This window comes from Nanorana parkeri, unplaced genomic scaffold, assembly GCF_000935625.1.
Source record: "Nanorana parkeri isolate BGI_ZX_2015 unplaced genomic scaffold, ASM93562v1 scaffold13, whole genome shotgun sequence".
Taxonomy (NCBI): Eukaryota; Metazoa; Chordata; class Amphibia; order Anura; family Dicroglossidae; genus Nanorana; species Nanorana parkeri.
The window spans coordinates 2,052,748-2,075,896 of record NW_017306281.1 but is presented as its reverse complement, the minus strand read 5'-3'; the positions used below and the strand labels follow the sequence as shown (position 1 = coordinate 2,075,896).

At 41.9% G+C, this 23,149-nt stretch overlaps 1 protein-coding gene across 1 annotated transcript in view; it reads right to left on the bottom strand.

Annotated features, from left to right (window-relative positions):
• The window catches only part of PITPNM2 (phosphatidylinositol transfer protein membrane associated 2), a 264,382-nt gene that overhangs the window by 57,636 nt on the left and 183,597 nt on the right, over positions 1–23,149 (bottom strand). The window contains exons 7-9 of the mRNA XM_018556846.1: positions 20,072–20,401; positions 13,677–13,806; positions 9,305–9,377 (exon numbers count right to left, since the gene is read on the bottom strand). Coding sequence (XP_018412348.1) covers positions 9,305–9,377; positions 13,677–13,806; positions 20,072–20,401 — 533 coding nt within the window. The remainder of the gene's footprint in view (positions 1–9,304; positions 9,378–13,676; positions 13,807–20,071; positions 20,402–23,149) is intronic.

Below are 23,149 nucleotides of genomic sequence, written 5' to 3'. Positions count from 1 at the left end.
GGAGAAGCAGGACACCTGGGACATGGAGGATACATTGCTTTTTTCTGCATTACACTGCTGGCCTCTGTACTCTGCATCACACCACTGGCCTCTGCACTCTGCATTGTTACTGATCTCTGTTCTCTGTGTCACACCACTGACCTGGCGGAGTTAAGGGCGGGGTACGGTAGGGGTCAGGTGGGGCGACTGGTGGCGAGTAACTCTTAAGGCCTAGCTAGTAGCTCAGGACTTGAAATTTTGAGCCCTGGTGTACACTGTTGATGTACAGCATGTCCCTAGACATCCTATTCCTTCATATGTCAATGCTTTTCCCAGGTATCTGTTCCCAATTACAAAGTAACATTTCTGATCTTCCCTGTAACAGGTGTTTATTTTTGGGTGAAATACTCTCTAAGGCAGGGGTGCCCATTAGGTAGATCGCGATCTACCAGTAGATCGCAAAGCGAACACTGGTAGATCGCGATCGGCTCACTGACCGTCCCGTCTTCCCGCGGTGCTCGTGCGGCTGAATGTGTCAGACGCCGCAGATGGGAAGGAGAGAGGAGAGGAGACCTGGAAGCTGCTGCAGTGGAGGTAAGAAAAGACAGACAGGAGAGAGACAGCAGAGAGAGAGAGAAGAAAGACAGCAGAGAAAGTGAGAGAAGAGACAGCAGAGAAGGTGAGAGAAGAGACAGCAGAGAAGGTGAGAGAAGAGACAGCAGAGAAGGTGAGAGAAGAGACAGCAGAGAGAGAGAGAAGAAAGACAGCAGAGAAAGTGAGAGAAGAGACAGCAGAGAAAGTGAGAGAAGAGACAGCAGAGAAAGTGAGAGAAGAGACAGCAGAGAAGGTGAGAGAAGAGACAGCAGAAAAAGTGAGAGAAGAGACGGCAGAGAGAGAGAGAGAAGAGACAGCAGATAGAAACAGGGGAGAGAGAGAGGAGAGAGGGCTGGTTCACACCACAAAGTTTGCGTTCCAGAGTGTTCGGCCTCTAGAACGCAAGCTGTCCGGCTCCCTGCGTTCAGGGGCGGGAGGGGGTGTGGCGGTGTATTGAAGTCAGTGGCACCACTGCCATGCCCCCAGTGTGATCGGCCACACCCGGAATGCAGGCACATTAATGCCTGCGTTCCGGTCCAGCGCGATCTGCAAAAATATGCAAAATGCAGCATTTTTGCAGATCACACTGGACCGGAACGCAGGTACTGATGTGCCTGCATTCCTGGTGCGGCGATTGCACTGGGGGCATGCCTGCGGTGCCATTTCCTTCAATGCACTGCCACACCCCTCCCGCCCCTTGAATGCAGGTGTTTTTTTGTTGGTTGATCTCATTGAGCTCGTCATTTGAAAAGTAGATCTCCAGACAAAAAATTGTGGGCGCCCCTGCTCTAAGGCTTGTGCCTCTATATAGAGATATGTAGGTTAACCACTTGAGGGAGCTCTGTACCTGACTCAGCCTCAATCATCTTCATTGCTTACCAACAAAGTAATACCACTGTGTAGCCCTGCAAAGCTCTAGTATGTGATGAAAAAATATGGCTGCGCTCATGTTCATCGTTACAAACTATACATAAAAAGTAAAATATTTTAAATATTAACACACAATAGGGCCAATTCACAAAGCTCAAGTGCAAGTTAACTTATCTGTTCTTATATTACCACTCAATGTTTTACTTGCTGAAACATGCAATTCACAAAAGTTGGAATTGTTATTTCATACTCAGTTTACTGTGTGCATTAAGCTGGTGTTATTTTAACATCATTGACTTTAACTAATACTGTTATAACATAACATGTTGGGTGTCATTTTTGCAGGTCAAACTTTTGCAGGGTATTTTTGTAGTACAAGGCATGGAGCAGATGCCCAATGGATAACTGTTTTACTTCCACCTTCACCATCTTTAAGCGTTCCACATATAAAGACTCATACACACGGCCATATAAGATTTGTACAGGATGATGCTGGCAGCAAGATCCTGCATAGACAGTTGTCCGCACTGCATCTGAGCTCATACGGACATACACACGCTTGTCGTTAGTCATTCACTCGGCAGCGGTGGCCACGTGAATTACTCGCTCAGGGGAAAAGTAATCATCAACAATGTGTAGTCAGCATAATGACCTCGGCCTTAAGATATTCAGAATAAGTGAAGGCTGAGGCCATTCTACACCTGCGCTGCTGCAGCTGCCTACACATTGTTGATGTTTAAATCTCGGGCCTAAATTCACTAGGCAGCAGCGGCCACGTGAATCACTCAGAGTAAGACGTAAACATCACCAATGTGTAATCAGTAGTGGTGCAGAATGACCTTGGCCTTCAGTTATTCAGTGCTGTGTTGCTGCAGCTTCCTACACATTGTTGATGTTTACATCTTGTCCCTAAATGCACTAGGCAGCAGTGGCACATACGGTCCATTTACGATGTACAAATGTTCACACAAACAAACATTTACATACATACATTGTAAAATACGCTAAAAATCAGACCATGGATACAAAGTTCTCTTGTTTTGGTTTACACAACTAAGTGCTAAACAGAGCTGTGTTCACGTCCCTATAAATTACGGATGTAATGTACGTCCATGTACATGAGTCCTAAGCAAATTTTTTGCCACCTGCATACCAGTTTTAAATTTAGGAGAGAGGAAATAATTTAAGAAATAGCAACATAAGTTTTTTGGAGCAAAATGAAGATCTGAAATATTAGGATTTAGATCTACATCTCAGAATAATTACTCATAATGTCCCACAATCCCATTGATGGGTGGCATTAGATCTTTTTGTGTCAAGCTAAATGTGTTGATAACCTCTAACTGTAAAATAAATCATCCAAATTGGTGCAAGAACAGAAACCTGGCTAGAAATTACAACTACGTGCTGCTTTCTTGTTTTGCACCATGCAATAGCATTACATTCATACCAAATTGAAGAGAACAGGTTCCATTTCTATTTACTTCCCTTTATCAGTGTAACAAACATCAGATAATGCCTGAAACCTGTCATAATGCCACCATGAAAGAGGTAATAAATATACACCTCGATAATGAGTAATAAAATGACCTTTTCCCATTGTAAATTGCATTTAAAGAAGAACTCCAGACAGAAATTGTATCCACACTTGCAGTGGGACTACACCTGCATTGCAAGGGTTAACTACTCATTTTGTCTAGTTCAAAAATAAAAGTTATACTCACCTGATCCACCGAGCTGGCTTGCTCTTAGATCAGTCCCTTGAGCTTCTCTTCCCCTCCACTGCAGAAGTCTAGGAATCCTCGAGTCATCACATCGAATACAGTGTGTAGGATGTGAAGACGCTGAAGGACATACCATCGCTCCAGAGGAGAAGGAGACAGGCTGGAGAGAGTCCTGCCAGCTCCGAGGATCCGGTGTTCACAACTTTTTTTTTACTGTAGGCAAAAACGGGCAGTTAACACTTGCAGTGCGGGGTATCCTCACTGCAAGGGTTAATACAATATCTGCTTAAAGCATATTTTGCAAGATAAAAACATGACTGAGTTTTGTGAATTGACCACATTTACACAGCAACTACATAGTCTGCGATATCAATGGAATCATTGCCCAAATGAAGCTTTGGGATATGACCGTAATATAGATTGAAAAGACTATATACACTGATGTAACAAAATAAGTGTTAAACCTATAAAAGACTATAACAATAATGCTTAAATGTGTGCTATTGTTGCACACAAATCTGTAATACATACCTGAGCAAATGCACATGCATTGTTATAAGTTATGGAGAATTTCAGATTAATCTATCACTCCGTTTCATGCCAGGTGTTAGTTTAACAATTCCACAACTTCATTCTTCCAAACAGAAAACATCCCAATTGGATCTAGCGTAAACACATCCTACTGTACTTACTGCAGCCAAAACTGTGGAACTTGTAATGACATTTGTGAGAGTGACAGCTGGGATGCTGGGAATGACTTGTGCATGGAGAATAGCTGTGTGCCTCTGCACAGAAAAGTACAAACACAACTCAGTCTCCATAGATTGCTCTGGAAACAAGAAACTGCAGATATAAATCAAAAGGGTGAAAAGGAAAAAAAGAACATACTGGGTGGTAAAGTCTTAGGGCTTGTTTAGTTTTGTTTTTTTCCCCCGCATCTGATGTGCATTTGAGGTGCATCAAACAAACACAGGACAGCAGATTGATATTTACTACAGTGCTGCAGCATGCATGACAATTCTACGGCTGCTTTAGATTATGTTCACACCATGTCTGGACCAGATCTGCAAGCACAGTACACTGTGTTTTTGCCACATTCCGATGCATTTTCTTTTTTTTAAAGCTGAAAATGAACTTTCTGGTGCGTTCCACTGCTTTTGCATGCATTTCTGATATGATTACATGTGTTCTGTACAAGAGAAAATGAGACAAGCTGGATCTTTTTTGTCTAGACCGGAACGGGATAGATTAGGATGCTTTTTTGGTCTGGTAACAAACTGTTCTGGTCTGGACATGGTCCGGACATGGTGTGAACAAGCCCCTGGAGCCGCTTTGCTTGTTTTTTTGGATGCAGCAATGTTTGCATTGCTGGCAAAATAGGTCAAGATAATCTTTTTTCTGCATAATGCCTTAGATCAGTGCTGCATTTGCAAACAAAGGCCATCTACACAAATTCTTAGAAATAAATGAGACGTGTTCCCAACAAGAAGCATTCAGAGTTTCAAACGCCCAATTTCAGTTTCTGATAGAAAAAAGAAGGATTAGACCCTCTGTCAGGTTTTAAAAAGCTGCTTCTGTGTCAAAATGATTTCTTACTTCCTGTTCTGACACCTATCACCCGGACAGGAAGTGATTGGAAATATCTCCAAAGGTGTGACAGTAGACCTGGCAGAGGTTTTACCAACCTATTAAAAAAAGGAATCCTCACTTCCTGTGCTGTTTGACACCCGGTAAATCGGAGGAAAAACTTGAGCCTGGCTGCTGAAGATGACATTTAAACACCCTCCCCCCCGCCCCAGCCAGAAAATAAATTAAAACTCGGGAGTGAATTGTGAGTTCACAGCACGTGATATATGTGAGAGTTTCTTTCAGCACCTCTTAGTAGTGATGACACAGCTTGCATGTTACCCAGCAAAACCTACATTCAGTGCACAAATCTGCAAACAAGTCAAATCAGCAAATGTTCTCTGCTCAGTTTCCTCAGGCAAGTGAAGTATTAAACAGAAAAAGGAGGGTAAGAGACATCAGATGAATGCAAAATATGCTGCCTTTCCTGTGAAAGGAGGAATTAATTCTCTGTGAAGTCACGCTACTGGGACATTGATGATGGATGTCTCTGCGGCTTTATCAATATTGCATTATAAATTCCGGAGATGAATACTGACAAGAGTTAAAGCAGTAAATAGCAGGGATGGGCCTAAACATTGTGGGGCCTGAGGCAAAAGACCTAAAGGCTGCCAATGCACCCACGTATATATGAAAACATACATGCTATAAAAATAATGTAAGAGTATTCACTATATGTAAATATATATATATGTGTAAATATATATTTTTTAAACATGTTCGCTGCAGATGAATTGTGATATTAACTGAACACCACCAATCTTCAGCACAGTCAACAACAAATGGATAAGCTAGATTGTTTTTTATAATAAAACTTAAAAATAGTAGTTATTTCACATAATTAAGATCTAGGTGTGCCTATAACTATACTCAGGAGGGTGATGAACCACATTATTGGACACTTAAATTAAAAGACTACCCAAAAGACTGGGAAAGGGTTAGAACTTGTCAGGTTTTTCTTGTTAACTGTGTCTCTGTTGGAGCAATAATAATGAAAGATATGTTGTCCGCACACCTTAGGCTTTAGAACGGTGTCTTTATTAACATTATTGCAGCATAAAGAAATATTGCAATGTTTCGGAAACCACGCAGGGTCCCTTTGTCACACAAAGTGTCGGGACACTTCATGACTTCATTGACATTGGTAAGAATGTCAATAAAGGCGAGATTGTGAAGCCTAATGTGTGCTGACAGCATATCTTTTATTAGTTTGATGTGGCGCCACCCACCAGTTGTTCCAGCAACCGGTTTAACAAGGGGGACATTAGTATGGTGTGCAATGGATATATAACCACTTCTGTTGAAGAAATTTCTACCACACTTCTTGCCAGAATCTGGTAGTGCTTGGGACAGGAAGTAAGGGGACATGAAAACAGACAGCATTTTTGGGTACAGCGCTAAAAACCCCTACCAGTTTTATTTTTTATATCTGTGACTGTGGAGAAATGAGTTGACTTCCTATTTCCAATACTCCACTGCGACAGGAAGTGGTCACGGGGTCATACCGGTAAGGAGTGCAACTAGCCTTTTCTTTTTTCTAGGAAGTGGTTACAATTCCCCAATGGTGACAGAAGCAGCTACCAAATCCTTAAAGTTTTTAACCCTTTCTTTACTCTATCCAAACCTAAAAAAAGCAAATTGGTGGACCCCCCTCCAACTTGGTAGGCCTTTTGTAGCTATGGCCATCTAATCATGTTAAGGTCATACCAAAGTTAACCAGTGGTTTGTGATAGAAGTGGGGTAGTACAAGATACTTGGCTTAGGGGGCAGGAAGCAGTGATAAACCTGTTTGTCCAGCCGAAAGGAACTGGATTCCACTAGAATTCATGAAAAGCACTATTGATTCAGATAAATGATTTGGGAGCATAAACAATACGTTTTCTGTATTCCCAGGAAGTCAACTGAATTTCTATTGTGCTTTTATAAAGCCAAGTATGGTTCTGGGTAGTAATTACCCAGCATCGTGAGAAAACATACTTCTCTCTCTATGTACCTCTATTAACCTTGACAAATTATGATTTTAAACAGATAAAAATAAACTGGTATTTTCTTATACCTAATTCTGATCCTTTCTATATACAAACATAGTGCTATTGTGTACCTCTGGTAGCTCAGTAAAATACTGTAACTATTTAAAACCACTCAAGTAAAAACTGTTGGTTGGGAGGATCGTTGTCCCTTGGTCTACTTGTTACATCTATTGCTTGACTACTTGTCCTTGGATCTAGCACCTATATCAGCATTTCCCTCCACTATTACACATTAACAAATAAAAGCTACAGCAGGGCTCTAGGGTAGGCAAATAACTCACTGAAAATTACAGATGTGAAAAGTGAAAATTGTGCCAGTCTTTGAACACACCTAGACCACCTGCATGAGCCAGCCAAAATGGCCTAGCAGCTCATGTGCAGTTACCCACTTCCTTCTCTTCCCTACATGAAGAGCACACAGGAGGGTCCTGCTTGTGCTGAGACAAACATGCTATTGCAACGGTCATAAGGGCTTATTACTACCCACTAGGATGTCCTACAGGGCCACTCAGAGTTTCCCATCATGGGCTGGGAAAAGACCATTTATGACCAGATTGAGTTTTTAATTAGTGTCTGGTGTCAGCATTTTATTATGTATTGTCACTTGATATGTAAAGACCAGAACCATGCATAATACATCACAATTATTACAAAAACTCACTACTATTTTCAGGAAATTATTTTACAGTACATTGGTTTTTGGAAGGAATAACTTGCCACCAGTTGTCCTTAGTGAAGGCATTTTGACCCTGAACAAGCGGAAAAAAGTGCCCCCCTACATACGCAGCACCTAACCCTAACCCTGTAATCCTTAATGTGAACTCTTAACTTCCCTTAAAGGAGGACTATGGGGTGAGTGAATTACACTCATCCCCATAGTTAGAGCCGAATTGTAACATTGAAACTGTCACACATTGGCTCTATCGATCGCGAAGTGAGCAAAAACATTTCCCGATTATATCCCTGCTAGTAATGGGCTTGGGCGTGTTCGCAGCTCCACGTGCCGAGCCCACCAAGACGCTGACAGCGCAGCAGCGCCAATCACAGGTACTGAGACATTTTCCCGGTCCGCAGCTGCGGAAATGTCTCAGTACCTGTGATTGGCGCTGATGCGCTGTCAGCTTCCTGGTGGGCTCGGCACGTGGAGCTGCGAACACGCCCGAGCCCATCACTAATCCCTGCAGAGAGTGGTGAATGTCAGTCACACCACACGGCAGGGATCACTTCCCCCCCATCCTCCAGCCCTTACTAGAGGGACAGACGGGGAGGGGGCGGGCATAGCTAGCAGGGTGGGTCTTGACAGTATTGTTGGAATCCATCTCGGCTGCGGCACTAAATGCTATATTGCCCGCTTTATGCTGAGTTTTGGGTCAGGGGAGGACACAGTATATGTCCTCCCCTGACCCAAAAGAGAACTATGGGAAAAAAACAAAAAACATTGCCCTAGAGTACTCCTTTAACACTTAGAGGCATTTAGAGATTTATAAAGCAGTACATCTGACATTCACCAAACATTCACTGCAAGTGAATCCTCCTGATGCAAGTGGTTTAAAAGATTTATTCATCACCAATTACAGTCACATCCACTGCTTAATAAATATACCCCTAAAGTACACCTAATGCCCAAACCTTTTTTTTTCTTTGTTTTTAATGAGTAGTTAAAAGTACATAGTTAAAACCTCTGTGTTTTTTGGGTTTTTTTTGCGGCCTTGGAATGTGAGAGGAAATCATTCCTACGTAAAGGGACATCATCTTTTAGACCAGGGGTATATTGTCCAATGACAATAGTCACCAGGGCATATAAAAAAGGGGGAATGTTCCTAACAGTTACAAATACTGTCCCTCCCTATCCTTTTTTCAACTCTTCTCTCTCTTCACCTTCTCTATTTCTATCTACTTTTATGCTTTTCTCCCTTTTTATGTTATAGTTGCTGATGTTTTTTTAATTTCCTATGCTTTCCTCTAATTATCTATGTAGCCTGAGATCACTCAGAGTACTGGATGCAGCTACTGCCCATGACTTATCCAGTTGGTAGCCCTTTGAGACTTGAACATTAGGTGTACAGACTTGTCAAAGATACAGGGGGGAATTTATGAAAACTGGAGCAGAGAGAATCTGGAGCAGTTACCCATAGTAATCAATCAGCTTCTATCTTCAGTTTGTTCAGTTAAGCTTTGAAACTGAAAGATAGAAGCTGATGCTCCAGATTGTCTGCTCCAGTTTTGATAAATTCCCCCCATGGTGGTTAGATATATTTTTGTTGTGAAACAATTTTGCCTCGCATGTTTAAGTATCATCAGATGTTTTCTACCTTAATGCATATACTATAGCTTGCCCTGTTCCTTTGGCAGTAACAGAACAAAAGACAAGAAGTTTATTTTGTTATAACATATTTTATCTGGAATGTCCAGCATTCACTGCCAATGGATAAAAGTCATCAAGATCCTGTGTTACAAAGACATATAAATCACATGACATACCTCCATTATGCTTAATCCCTCCACACCGGAACTGGCAGTATATTCTGCTGTTTCGTGATAGGAGTCATCTGAAAGTTAAGAGAACAACGGCATAACAAAAGACACTATAGAGGTCAGAAATATGTCATGAACTTTCCAATTATAATTACAGTACATAATAATATCATCTGTGTGAAGCCGTTAAAGTGCATGTGAAGTCAAATTTTTGTTTTAGTCTTACCTATTTAACCCTTCTTAACGCTATATGTTGGGTTGTTTTTTTCCTGTCTGTGCCTTACTGGGGATATTTCTCTTCACATCCTAATCTGGAGATGCAACAGGAAATAAGAGGAAATGCCTCCAAAATTAACTGAATCCCCATATCCTACTGTTGTTTCAGGAACAGGTGTCTCCATGGGAGAATGTTACTTCACCTCCTGCTCTGAAGGCAACTCAAAATGTTAGAATTTCCCTCACTCTATTGTCTCCATGGGGGAATGTTACTTGACCTCCAGCTCTGAAGGCAACTCAAAATGTTAGAATTTCCCTCACTCTATTGTCTCCATGGGGGAATGTTACTTGACCTCCAGCTCTGAAGGCAACTCAAAATGTTAGAATTTCCCTCACTCTATTTTGAGACAAGGTCACCAAGACAAATAGAGGGGTGAAGCTTCCCAGTGAGGCCACAGGCAGGAATACAAACTGAGGCTCTAACCCTTTCCCACTCTAACCTAAAGTAGAAAAAAAATTATTTACATACACTTATAAACCGCCAGCCCCGTTAGAGAAAAATGTAATTATATAATGATAGGGCTGCACAAAACCTCTGAGACTTCAACACTTGAAGTTCTAGATCCATCTGCCTGCTGCCACCATTACAAATGCTTATTCCCTGATTTAATTTGTCATGCATTTTACATTATGCAGAATTCAGCAGGAAATGCGAGAATCCTGTTGCAGCCACAGAATGGCAGAGAAAAAAAAAAAGACGGAGCTGGTAACCCCATCGGGACACGCTCTTGCTGCGTTCCTTATATCACAACCATTGATGATTGTGCCCTACTGAAATCCAAAACAGAAGTTTGTGTAGGATTGATCATTTAGTTAGCAAAATGGTAGTCATATTAATAAGAGAAGATAAACATAGAATTTATAATAGAATTAGATATACTATGAGGGTGTTCAAAATTAATGAATAGAGCATTTTAACTTTGCTGATTGATACCCCGAAAATAATTTGCCAGCCCGGATTTCCTACCATTTAAACAGACCCTGTCACAGTTATTTTAAGGACATTTGGAATTTTTTAGGTGTCATCAATAAAGATCATATATATTCACAATTCCCTAAAATAATCAAATTTATTTACAAATATATATATATATGTAACAAGTAATATCACCGTCATTACATGAAAAATAATGACTAAAGGTTTCCTCATATTTACAGCAGATATCTTCCATATATTTGTAAATAACTGAGATTATTTTAGAAAATTGTGAATTTATTGATGTCACCTAAAAAAAAACAAATGTCCTTAAAATAACTATGTGTGTAATTTAAGGGATGTTGGTGTCGGGTACTATAGAGGACACAGGGTTTTTTATGTGCAAACTCTGTGATAATTATTAAATCTACACAATAAATGGCCTAGTTAAAGTCAAGATTAAGCAATGCAGCTCTTACATTCGATAAGGAAAATTATCTCACATTTACATATTATCTAAAACAATTTCATCATTCCTTGCATGCTGTAACTGCCATTACTACTCCAGGGGTGTGGAAATGTAAAAAAAAAACTACTTGTCCAAGGGCTAAAGCAGGGGCCGAATCTACTTGTCCCTCATGACAATCTACTTGTCCCAATACAAAAAAAATTGTTTTAATCAAAACTAGGGATGCATCCATATAGGTATCGAGCACGAGCAATGATTCTGTTTGCCTGGGAAGCCTGCTCCATGTTGTTTGACCGGCTTGATCATGATTGGCCAGGAAACCGGCTTCCCAGCCAATCAGAAAACCGGGTGGTGGATAACGGCCTGATTGGCCGGGAAGCCGGCTTCCCAGCCAATCAGGAAACCAGGGTGGGTCATTAGTCGCTGCCCCGCTTCTGGATTGCACGGGAAGCTGGCTCCATGTTCCCCTACGGCACTGCCGGTCAGAGGAAATCTTCAGCTGACCAGAAGTTCCAGTATTGGGGAAGGTATCGGAGCATTTGGGAGAGTACAAGTACTTGCCCAAATATTCTGTATTGGTGCATCCCTAATCAAAACTGTATTTGACTGTGCTAAATAGTGCTTCTCATTGGTCAGCGTGGTCACCTGATCACGCTGACCAATGAGTGCTTGCAATTTGCCGGCAAAATTCTAAATACATAGGGCTGGACTGTACAGGCGGAGGGTAAGAACTGTTCACCGAAAAGAGGGTATAGCCAGGGGGGAAGGGGGTTCTGGGAGAGGCCGGGCCAGATTTGATTGGGTAATTCCATTTTCCCATATTACTTGGGAAAGTGAGCTTGCTCTTTAAAGGAGGACTATGAGGTGAGTGATTTTCACTCAGCCTCATAGTTCGAGCTGACGTGTGACAATTAAACTGTCACAGGTCGGCTCTATAGATCAGGAAGTGAGGGAACACATACCGGCGCTCAATCACTTCTTGATCCTGTCCCTGTAGAGAGACGTAACTGTCACTCACAGATCCCTGCAGGGATTCTCCCTCTCCCCGCTCCTCCAGCACTGACTGGAGAAACGAACGGGATCTAATCAGCCAATCACGTGGCAGTAACTCAATACATTTAGACATGTAGACATGGTCAAGATGGTCTGCTGAAGATCAAAACAAGCACCAAAATGGGGAAGAAAGGTGATTTAAGTGACTTTGAAGCTGGCATGGTTGTTGGTGCCAGACGGGCTGGTTTGATTATTTCAGCAACTGCTGATCTACTGGGATTTTCATACACAACCATCCCTTGGGTTTACAGAGAATGGTCTGAAAAAGAGAAAATATCCAGTGAGTGGCAGCTCTCGGGGCAAGAATACCTTGTTGATGTCAGAGGTCAGAGGAGAATGGCCAGACTGGTTCAAACTGAAAGAAAGGCAACAGTAACTCAAATAACCACTCGTCACATCCAAGGTATGCAGAAGAGCATCTATGAACACACAACACAGTGAACCTTGAGGCAGATGGGCTACAGCCACAGAAGAACACAATGAGTGCCACTTCTGTCTGCTAAGAACAGGAAACTGAGGCTATAGATTGCAAGGAAGGTTTGAAATAGAAGATTGGAAAAACGTTGCCTGGTCTGACGAGTCTCGATTTCTGTTGCGACATTCAGATGGTCGGGTCAGAATTTGATGTAGTCAACATGAAAGCATGGAGCCATCCTGCCTTGTGCCAACAGTTCAGGCTGGTGGAGCTTCGCATCATGGATGTGCAGCCGAAAAACCTGCACTGTGTGATGCTATCATCAAACTCTCTAAAGGTGGCCTTACACCTTACAACAATCGCACGACTTTCGTTGTGCGATGGTTGTAAGGTGATCATGGACAGGCAGATCGTACTTGCGATCATCGCAAGTCCTCCCTGCTGAGGGGAGGGCTTGCAGATGATTGCAATGGCGAGCAGGCAGTGTGCGCTTGCGCACCTCGGCCCGTAGGCTTTTGTCTTGCGATCACGCTACCAATCCGCCAAAAATCGTACGATTTTCATCAGGGTTTTCTAGAATGCTCGTAATACGAAAATCGTGCGACCATACAGTAAATGCGGTCGCACGCTGCCCATACACCTTACGATTATCGTACGATCGCGGGCAGCTTAAGGAATGTTGTCATCAACTTGTTGAATCAATGCCACGAAGAATTAAAGCAGTTCTGAAGAAAAAAGGGGTTCAACCCAGTACTAGCAAGGTGTACATAATAAAGCGGCCAGTGAGTGTATACATAGTTACGTTTTGATTAGAGTGGGTTTTGGCAGCAGATACACTTTAAAGTTTGGTAGCACAAAAAGCCATTCAGTAAACACTGGTGGAAAATTATTACTTCAATATTATCTATGTATTTGAGTAAACTAGTACTGTGTTTACAGTTAATGAAGAATGTAACGGGTCTCCTTCAGTAATCAGACTGTCTTTCTATATAGAAGGACAAGAACATGCTCAGTAGTTCAGGGATTCTTTCTATGTAGCAGCTTTTGTTTGTCGAATCTAAAAAAAAAATCCACAAGTGTGACAAAGTACATGTATCAATGACTATCAAGGGCAGACACATCCTTGATATGCCTATTACATTCTTGGCAGGGAAAGAATAGATATGTAAAACATAAAACGTATACAGTGTGATCTTAAAACATTTTCCACCAAATTGTAACCCCTTACTACAATAAAATGTAGAATTACAGTGTTGGGTAAACAAGGATATTGGAGTAATTACCATGAGCATCGAAAAACTCATCATCTGAGCTCTCATCTGAATCCCTGGCGATGCTCTGCATTCTCCACTCTGACATACTGTGTCGAGAAGGACTGGCTGTCGGTGAAAGACACTAGAGTTATATGTATGAAAGACACACAGTAAAAACCTAGAACATGGTATGCAATATCTTTCTTTTTAACAATTACTGTAGATCGAACTCTACTAACCTATATTTACAGGTAAAGGTCATGACCAGAGCTGGAGAAATGAAAGCTAGTGTCAACGTTTTTCTAATGATGTCTCTGGAATCTCACAACCCCTAACACCTTAAAGTTAAACTAAAGTTATTTTTTTTAATGCAAAACATGTGTCTTGTGGTTTATCCAGAAAGTGTCCCAGCTGTTGTGCACACATACTAGCAGGAACTAGGATTATCTATGACATTTTGGTTTCACCTCTTCGGACTGCAAAGCCCACAGGCCATAGCCATTCCACACCTCCATCTAAGTATGTCATTATGCTCCTATATTTGCATTGGGGAAAGAGACCATTGCTGCACAGAAGAGTGTAGACCCATCAAGTACTGCCCTGTGTTCTTTCCTCTTGTTGACAGCTGCATTTAAAAAAAAAAAAATAACAAATGTCTGTTTAAGGGGATGGAGGCAGATGTACCCTATTACATGCCTGGTCTCTACAAACAACTTCCTGTGAGGTAATGATTATGTCCCATCCCTTAGATGCTAGCACTGCCTTTCTTCCGCTAGTGCTAATGAACAGACATATGGATAATATAAAATGTGGATAAAGCAAGAGGTAACACAGATTTCCAAGTATGCACAGTTTTTAACATCTAATACATTTTAGTTCTGCTTTAAATATGGCTGCTAGCTCCTGTATTCCATGTAATTTTGTTCACACTTGGCTTTAAAACAATTAGGGATGCACCGATACCGATACTAGTATCGGTGCTGATACCGAGTATTTGGGTGAGTACTCGTACTCGCCCAAATGCTCTGATACCTAGCACGAGTACTTCCTGTATCAGGAAGCCAGGCAGCTCGTCATTACACGCTGCCCGGTTTCCTTATTGGCCGGGAAACTGCTCCATGCTCTCTCGTCACTTGTAATGACACGCTGCCCGGCTTCCCGATTGGTCAGAACGCTAGCCAATCCGGAAGCCGGGTGCCGTGTAATGACGCAGCGCCCGGCATTCTTTTTGTAGTCTTCGGATAGATTGGTGAGAGGTCAAGTTTGTATTGCTGTGTGTCCCCATCGGGAGGATTCATCCCTCTATGTGTATCATTACTACTCATGGGGACAACTGTCCAAGAGGGGAATTCCCATAATTTTGGGGGACCACCATCATTGAAGTTTCCCCAATGATACGCAGACAGCAAAAAAATAATCTGGCTGGGTTTTACCCCTTCCCTACTCTCTCCAAAACTTAACTTAAGTACACTTTAACCTGTTGACTTTAACCTATGGACCTATGCTGTCTCCTGGCAACCACATTCCTTTCAATTTCTGTGGTACCAAACTAGGGGATATCTCACCATCAACATCTCAAGCTACAGCACTACTGCTCTTACTAGAGTTTGAAGCAGTGTGGGAATAACTGCAAGGACACAAGCTAATAATAGTGAATATTAGACAGCAAGCAATTCCAGAAATAAGAATCACTGACTGCATTTTTCACATAAATCTAGACTAAACTGGCAACAATTTAAGTTAAAGCGACACTAAGCACAAAAATTAAACCATATAAATAACTTCTATTATATAAATACTCAATGACTGTGTACCTTTTTTATCATTGTTTAGCTCTAAATACTCCAAAATCCTATTTATTTTTTCTCCAGCCACAACTTCCTGCCAGAGGGTGGCTACTTTTCTTCTCTATGTGCTTGTTCATGTGAAGGACTACAGTCAGACATGAGAACTATGAAACTCTCTCAAATCTCCTCTGTAGAATCCTCCCAGTCTCCACCCACAAATCCTCCCCTCCAGACTCTGCACTGAGCTGTGATCATTGGGGTGCGATGAATGTCTTGTCATAATTCTTATCTGCTGCAGCCCCAGCCTCCAGTCTCACTGACCTCCTGGAGCCCGCAGTGACCGCCTGAGGGCCCATACTGACCCCCTGGAGCCTGCACTGACCACATGAGAGAGCTCACTAACCTCCTGGAGCCTGCACTGACCACCTGGAGCCCACACTGACCACCTGAGAGCTCACACTGACCACCTGAGAGCTCACACTGACCACCCGGAGCCCATACTGACCACCCGGAGGCCATGCTCACCACCTGGAGTCGGCACTGACCACCGAAGAGCCTGCACTGACCACCCGAGAGCCCACACTGACCACTCGTGGGCCCCCGGAGACATTAGGCCGCGAACCCGGAGCAACACAGAGTATGTAGCTTCATATTATTCTACATTGCTGTATAAAGTATTGCTGGGATTTGTAGTCCTCTATAGCTGATAGTATTATTCAGCAGTGCTTTACAATGTATTGCTGGGATTTGTAGTCCTCTATGGCTGACGGTATTATTATGCAGTGCTTTACAATGTATTGCTGGGATTTGTAGTCCTCTATAGCTGGTGCCATTCTGCATTGCTTTATAATGTATTGCTGGGATTTGTAGTCCTCTATAGCTGGTGCCATTCTGCATTGCTTTATAATGTATTGCTGGGATTTGTAGTCCTCTATAGTTGGTGGTACGCTCGTTTTATGCACATTTGCTCATTATCATCATGAGCTACAATCTGCTCACAAACGCACAATTTTATTCAGGTGCCTAGGTGTGAACCCAACCTAAAGGTGCCCATACACTGTACGATTGTCGTATGAGAATCACAGGAAATACCGCAATCGTACGATAATCGCAAAGTGTATGGAAGGCGTGTGACCGTTTCTACTGTACGGTCGCACGTCTTCCGTCGAACAAGCAGGCTGGAAAACACGCCAGGAACCGTACGATTCTCTGCGAGTTAGTGGCCTGCTTGTTCAACAACTGCAGAACGGGCCGGTGTGCACACGCGCACACTGCCCGTTTGCAGTCATCGTAAGCGGGCCCTGTCCAAGATGGGCAGATCGTACGTTTTTTTAAGTACTTTACAACCCTCGCAAGTGTATGGCCAACTTAACAGTCTTGCCGAACGGGCCGGTGTGGTCATCGGACGGGCCGGTGTGGCCGGTGCGGTCATCGGAAGCCCGCCCCTCAGGGGGGCGGGCTTGCGATGATCGAGAGTGCGATCTGCCTGTCCAAGATGGGCAGATCGTACGTTTTTTAAATCACTTTACAACCCTCAGTATGGCCACCTTTACTGAGGGACAGGAAGTTTGAGGGGAGAAAAAAGCAACAGGTGCGAGCACAGCAGACTTTCTAAAGGGAATAAAATAGTAAGACCTTATTTTAAAACATGAATAAATGTAGCTCTGGAGAATGTTCATTGTGTAGATGTGTATAAGGAGAAAGAAGCTGAGAGTTTTGTGTCGCTTTAAATAAAGTATGCCTAAAGGTGCCCATACATTGCACGATTCTCGTACGAGAATCGTGGGGAAATCCCGCGATCGTACGAGAATCATGCAGTGTATGGAAGGCGTGCAACCGTTTCTACTGTACGGTCGCACGTCTTCCGTCGAACCAGCAGGCTAGAAAACTCGCTGGGATTCATACGATTCTCGGCAAGTTAGTGGCCTGCTGGTTCGACAACTGCCGAACGGGCCGGTGTGCGCACGCGCACACAGCCCGTTTGCAGATCTGCCTGTCCAAGATGGGCAGATCGTACGTTTTTTAAGTACTTTACAACCCTCGCAAGACAAAAGTCTTGCGAGGGTTGTAAAGTGTATGGCCACCTTAATGAAGCTTTTTGACACACCCAATAATGATTCTATTGAAATCCATCCTAAAATTTCTATACATGCTAAATAAAATCTGGTCAGCAGCTTATCCGCATGTGCATGGGATCATCTGTTAAATAATACATCAAGCCTGAGCAACAAACTCTAAGCCTGGAGAACATTGAAGGAACAATGTTAAGTTAGACTATACATGTGCAGTACATAGATGACACTGGAAACTGCAGCGTGGTACATTGGTCAAGTGTCATAATTCACTTCTGTCTGGCTACAGTCAAGCATCTTCAAATATTTGCAAATATAATGAGTGTTTATAGTGGTTTATTAATAGTAGAGCTTCATCAGATGACAGCTCCAAAGCTTAATTTTTTGGTAGCAGCTTAATGGGAAGATATAGTTGTTGCTTCAGACTAGGATGACCTGCCTGTGATGAGTTGCATCTGGAAGACATTTATCTTAAAACAGTTTTCCATGATAAATAAAAATTGCATCTTTCTTCGTCACTCTGTGTGCTAACCAGGATAGGTGTTACTCTTCTGCATCCTCCTCATACACAAATGATAGCTGAACTGCCAGACTGCAATACACAATTTTCACTTAGTGTGGCACTATAGAATAAATCTAAAATTATGGATCCTGATACCACAGAAATAGGGAAGCACATAAGCAGGGGTAAATTTTACATTTAAACTATACAAAATCTGGGCCATGTTCAAGAACAGCTCCATAGTTCCATCTGAAAAGAATTATGTGTCCGTCAATGAAAGAAAGTTTGGGTGGGTATTTAATTCATATTGTATTGATTTTTACATTCACATTTTTTTCAAAATATGTGTTAAACTTAATAAATGCTGTACCATAGTTCTCTTAGACACAGCAGTTGCTTAGGTAGGTTTTGTTGGCAACGGTTGTGGCAGTGTAAATGTAAGAATCTCAAACAGATAGAAAGTGTGGAGAAAGACTGGGTCCACTGTCTGCTTTTTTTTTTTTTTCTTCAAGAAGTTTAGTATTATAAAGTACTGTATTATTGGCAAACCACAATCTCTACCAAAATACTCCTGTAATACAGATAATTTGATACAGCATTTTTTACATACTTACTTGATAATATAAGTAAAAAGGCCCCAAAATATGGTGATTTTTCCTTACTGCCAGCAGCAAACTGGTTACTGTTGGGCTGTCCTGGTTATTTGCATAAACCTCATGCTGATATGCTCCAGCAATTGTAGAGACTATGCTTTGGTTGGAGAAAAAAAAAGGCAGCGGGGAGCAAGTAATGTGCTCTACTTCTCCACTCATGCATACCAATTCTCAATCATAATTCACCTTTCAGATGCAGCCTATACAATTCAGGTCATGAGCCAGGCAGATGGATTAGTCTGCACAAGGAGGATTTTCAGTAAAAGCCAAGTTAGAGTTTTGCTTTGAATTATTTTGCATTTATGTATCCCTTTCAATGTTAACGGCGATCCGACTGATGTATGATGACTGGGTTGTTTACACTGTTTAATTTCGCTTGGGAGATTTAATTACTGATTGAAGCAACATGTATACCACTTATTCTGTGCTACCGGCAGTAATGTGAAATGAAAATACATTACAGAGAAAATAGGGATTAGAATAAGAGGTTTGTGTATTTTTTAACACATCGTAGATAGATAAATGCAGAGATCTGGATTGTGAAAATAGTAAAACAGGAGAGAAAGATAAAGCAGTTGTTAGGATCCAGAGTGCCTCCAGGTGGTGCTGGAGCTAAGCCCTGCAGTTCCTGTGCTCACCTGCAGGTATCTCCAGGCAGCTAGGAACTGTTAGGTACCAGACCACAACTGGGTGGTGCTGGAACCTGCAGCTCCAGTGCTCACCTGCAGGTGTCTCCCAACTGCTGGCACTTAGCCATCACCTGGTGCTTCCTGGGAGGGTATTTAAACCCTCCCTGCAGTCAGGATGATGGCTCAGTATCCTGTTGTTTCCTGTGAGTCCTGTTACCTGTTTCCATTTCCTGCAAATCCTGATACCTGCTTGTTGTCCTGAGTCCTGTTCTCTGCTTGTTGTCCTGAGCCCTGTTCTCTGCTTGTTGTTCGGAGCTGTGACCTGCTTATGTTCCTGATTCCTGTTTCCTCCTTGTACCCTGACCTTTTGTCCCTTAGTTCACCTGGTGTTTTGCTTTGCTCCCTGGGTTTACTTGTCTGTTACTTTGTGCATGTGGTTTGGTTTAGATGTAGTTAGTTACTCTTACTTGTTTCTGTTTATATTATTTTGGTTGGCATATTAAAAATATATATCAACTAATTTGCCTTGTCTTGTGTGGTCACGCATTTGGTCCTCCTGCGTGGGTACCTGTGCAGGTGTGGGGTCATCTGTGCCGGTATCCCTGACAGCAGTACAACAGACTTACAGAGAGATTCTGACAGAAGAATTGGGTGAATGTGAGAATCTGGTTGGTTGATATTAATACCTATCGTCTGCTCACCAATGCCATAAACAGAAGTGTGATTTGAAAAAAAACCCAGCTCATACCTCCTCTCATTGAAGACCTAGATGATCTGGAAGATGTAGACCACTGCTTGGTCAAGCCTCTTCCTGTCCGTGACTCTGAAATGCCACTTGGCTCATCTACTGTTTCAATAGAGGTGATAACCCTGGTCTCTGTATCCTTCTCTCCAGGAGATTCTTTGGAGCCATGCTGCTCTGCTTCATTTTCACTTAAGCTGAACTGTGCCATTTTCTGTGCCAGCATCAGTTGTGTTTCCTTCTCCAGTTGTCTAATGTCTTCTATGGATAAGCCATACCATTCATCTTGCCAACACCATGCCTGCCGATGTGCTCTGACCATAACTTTCCGAAGACCTAAGAGACATGAACATTATGTCAAAGTTAATATCACAGAAAACATCATTGTGTGTCATATTAACAGGGGGAAACTAAGAAACTATGAAACATGAACAGATCCCATGACTATTATAACACTGACCCATCAGATAGTCTGTATTCAGAAATTATATTATAGTATTTTAATGTTTGTATAGGTTAAAAGGTGAATTGCAGACAAGCACTTATATTCACAGTAAAAATACATACCGTATTTGCCGGCGTATAAGACGGGTTTTGAGACCAAAAAAAATCGCCCGAAAATCGGGGGTCGTCTTATACGCCGGGTATACTGTATGTAGCTTCGGCTACATACAGTATACCGCGCTGAGCCAATCACGGCAGGCCTTGTATTAATTAATACAAAACCTGTATTAATGAATACAAAGCCTGCTGTGATTGGCTCAGCGCTGCGGGGATCCTGGACAAGGTAAGAGACTGTAATCCAGAGTGTGGCTCGGGGTTAACACTTATGGTACTGAAAATTAACCCCGAGCCACACTCGGGAATACCGCCAAGGAGGTTAGTAAGTGCATTTAAACATTGTTTTGGGCTATACTCGTCTTATACGACGAGTATAGCCCAAAACCTATATTTTAAACACAAAAAGTAGGGGGTCGTCTTATACGCCGGCAAATACGGTACATGGGAGCTATTATACCTGCCAAAAGATTTCCATTCATCCAGTACTGAGACTGACATAGCTCAAAGACTTACAAGATCTGCTTCAGTTCAGAAATAAAGCTTATAGTCACCTCCTTGCCCACAACCTATGATTAGACAGTGAAGGTTGTTCACAATGCTCTTTCCTTCTATCAGCATATCAGAATGGTTCCTGATACTGCCCCATTTCCATTTAGGTTGAGTGGTTCATCTTTAAGGTACCACAAAATAGAAAGTAAGATATAACTGTTTTCATTAGTGTTAAATCATATCCATCTGGAGTTTAGCTTTAAGACAATGCAAACCAGCAAGCAAGACAAGCTAAATGCATTAACATTCACCAGATTTCAGCTTTCTGTACACAGTAAAACAAACTCTGAGTGTTATGTGTGACTGCATCTTGCAAATTGCTCTTATTAAGTAAACTTGGATGATGGGATACTGAAGACATCCGTGAGATGATTCTTGCTAGTAAGATCCTCTTAAAATAAAAGGAAATGAATGTTCTAGTTTGCAACACATTAGATGATCTCATATCTCGGTAAATAACCTGAAAGGATTGAGCACACAGCACTAAAATAAAAACATCATATGCAGCTGGAGTAAAGGCCACCTTATGCACGGATGGTGTCCGTTCCCTAATGCAACAGGCATCCATCGCACAGAGCACATAACTGTTTGATGTACAGGATACAGTACCTGGAGAGGTATTTGTGTCTGGTTACAGTCAGATGTCAGAGAAGAAAGGTCACAATATTAGAATGGAGCAATCCTAAAAGACACACCATCGTATAGCAGAACTGCTGCAATAATCTTGATGTCATGCCAGGTAATGTTCACTAACCAGAGTTAACAGGTATATAATTAACAATTAAATAAAACTCTAAGGAAAAAAAATGTATTTCCCCAGAGCAGTAGCCAAATTTTTTTCATAAAAGTAGAACTTGAGTCCTACAACAAAAAACCAGTAGGAGGAACGGTTTTCGGCAGAAGAGACATACAAAGTCTCTGTCTTTTTACACAGCTCCTAGTGATTTTTGTCTTCAGTGTACACTACACAGAGCATGCACAGGAGTTACGTCATCAGTGGCCATCCAGAGGCTGAAGAGGAATATCAGGGGATCTGAAAGAAGAATCAGGATGAAGTGGCAATAGGATCCTGGATCTTTCATCATTGCATAACAGCAGAGTGGCACATAAGTGTGCCATAAAGTGCAAAATGCAAGTGTACATTATGTTGAGAGCTCACCCCACCACTGTAAATGGGCAGAAGAATCAATTGTAAAGTACAGCATATTTACAAAATTTTATTTCTGTGGTTACTTAAATTCTCTATATACACTGTCAGGCCCAAAAAAAAATCACCACCTGGATTTAGCTAAGCAAATAGGTGAGAAACTTCCATTGGATAGTTACAGCAGTGATTAATATGTTTCACATGTTATGTCCTCAAAAATGAGGTCAGCTGCCTACCTTAATATACTGATATGGATATATGGATTTGTTTTCTTTCCTGATGGCAAAGGCATATTCCAAGATGTTTGGAATATGCCAGGATTTATTGGGCTCAAATTGTAAAAGAGTGGTTCAGGGAGCATGAGACATTATTTTTACATATGGATTGGCCACCACAGAGTGTAGACCTCAAACCTATTGATAATCTTTGGGATGTTTGAAGAAGACGTTACACAGTGGTCTGATTCTCCCATCATCACTACAAGACCTTGGTGAAACATCAATGCAACTCTGGACGGAAATAAATGTTGTGACATTGCATAAGCTTACTGAAATGATGCCACCGCGAATGCTTGGCATAATCAAAGCTAAATGCAGTCCAACAAAATATTAGAGCATGTGAATTTTTTTTTGGCCAAGCAGTGTATAACGTACAGCAGAATATAAAAAGTAGAGCACTGTGTTTTACACAGTGAAGTGGTGTATGGTAGGTAATGTACACCACAGTAAAGTGGGGCGATGTGAATTATTTATACAGCAGTATAGCTCATATTATATATTCCAGACTATGAAGAATACACATGCTGCCTTATAGCTAGTAGAAGTAGG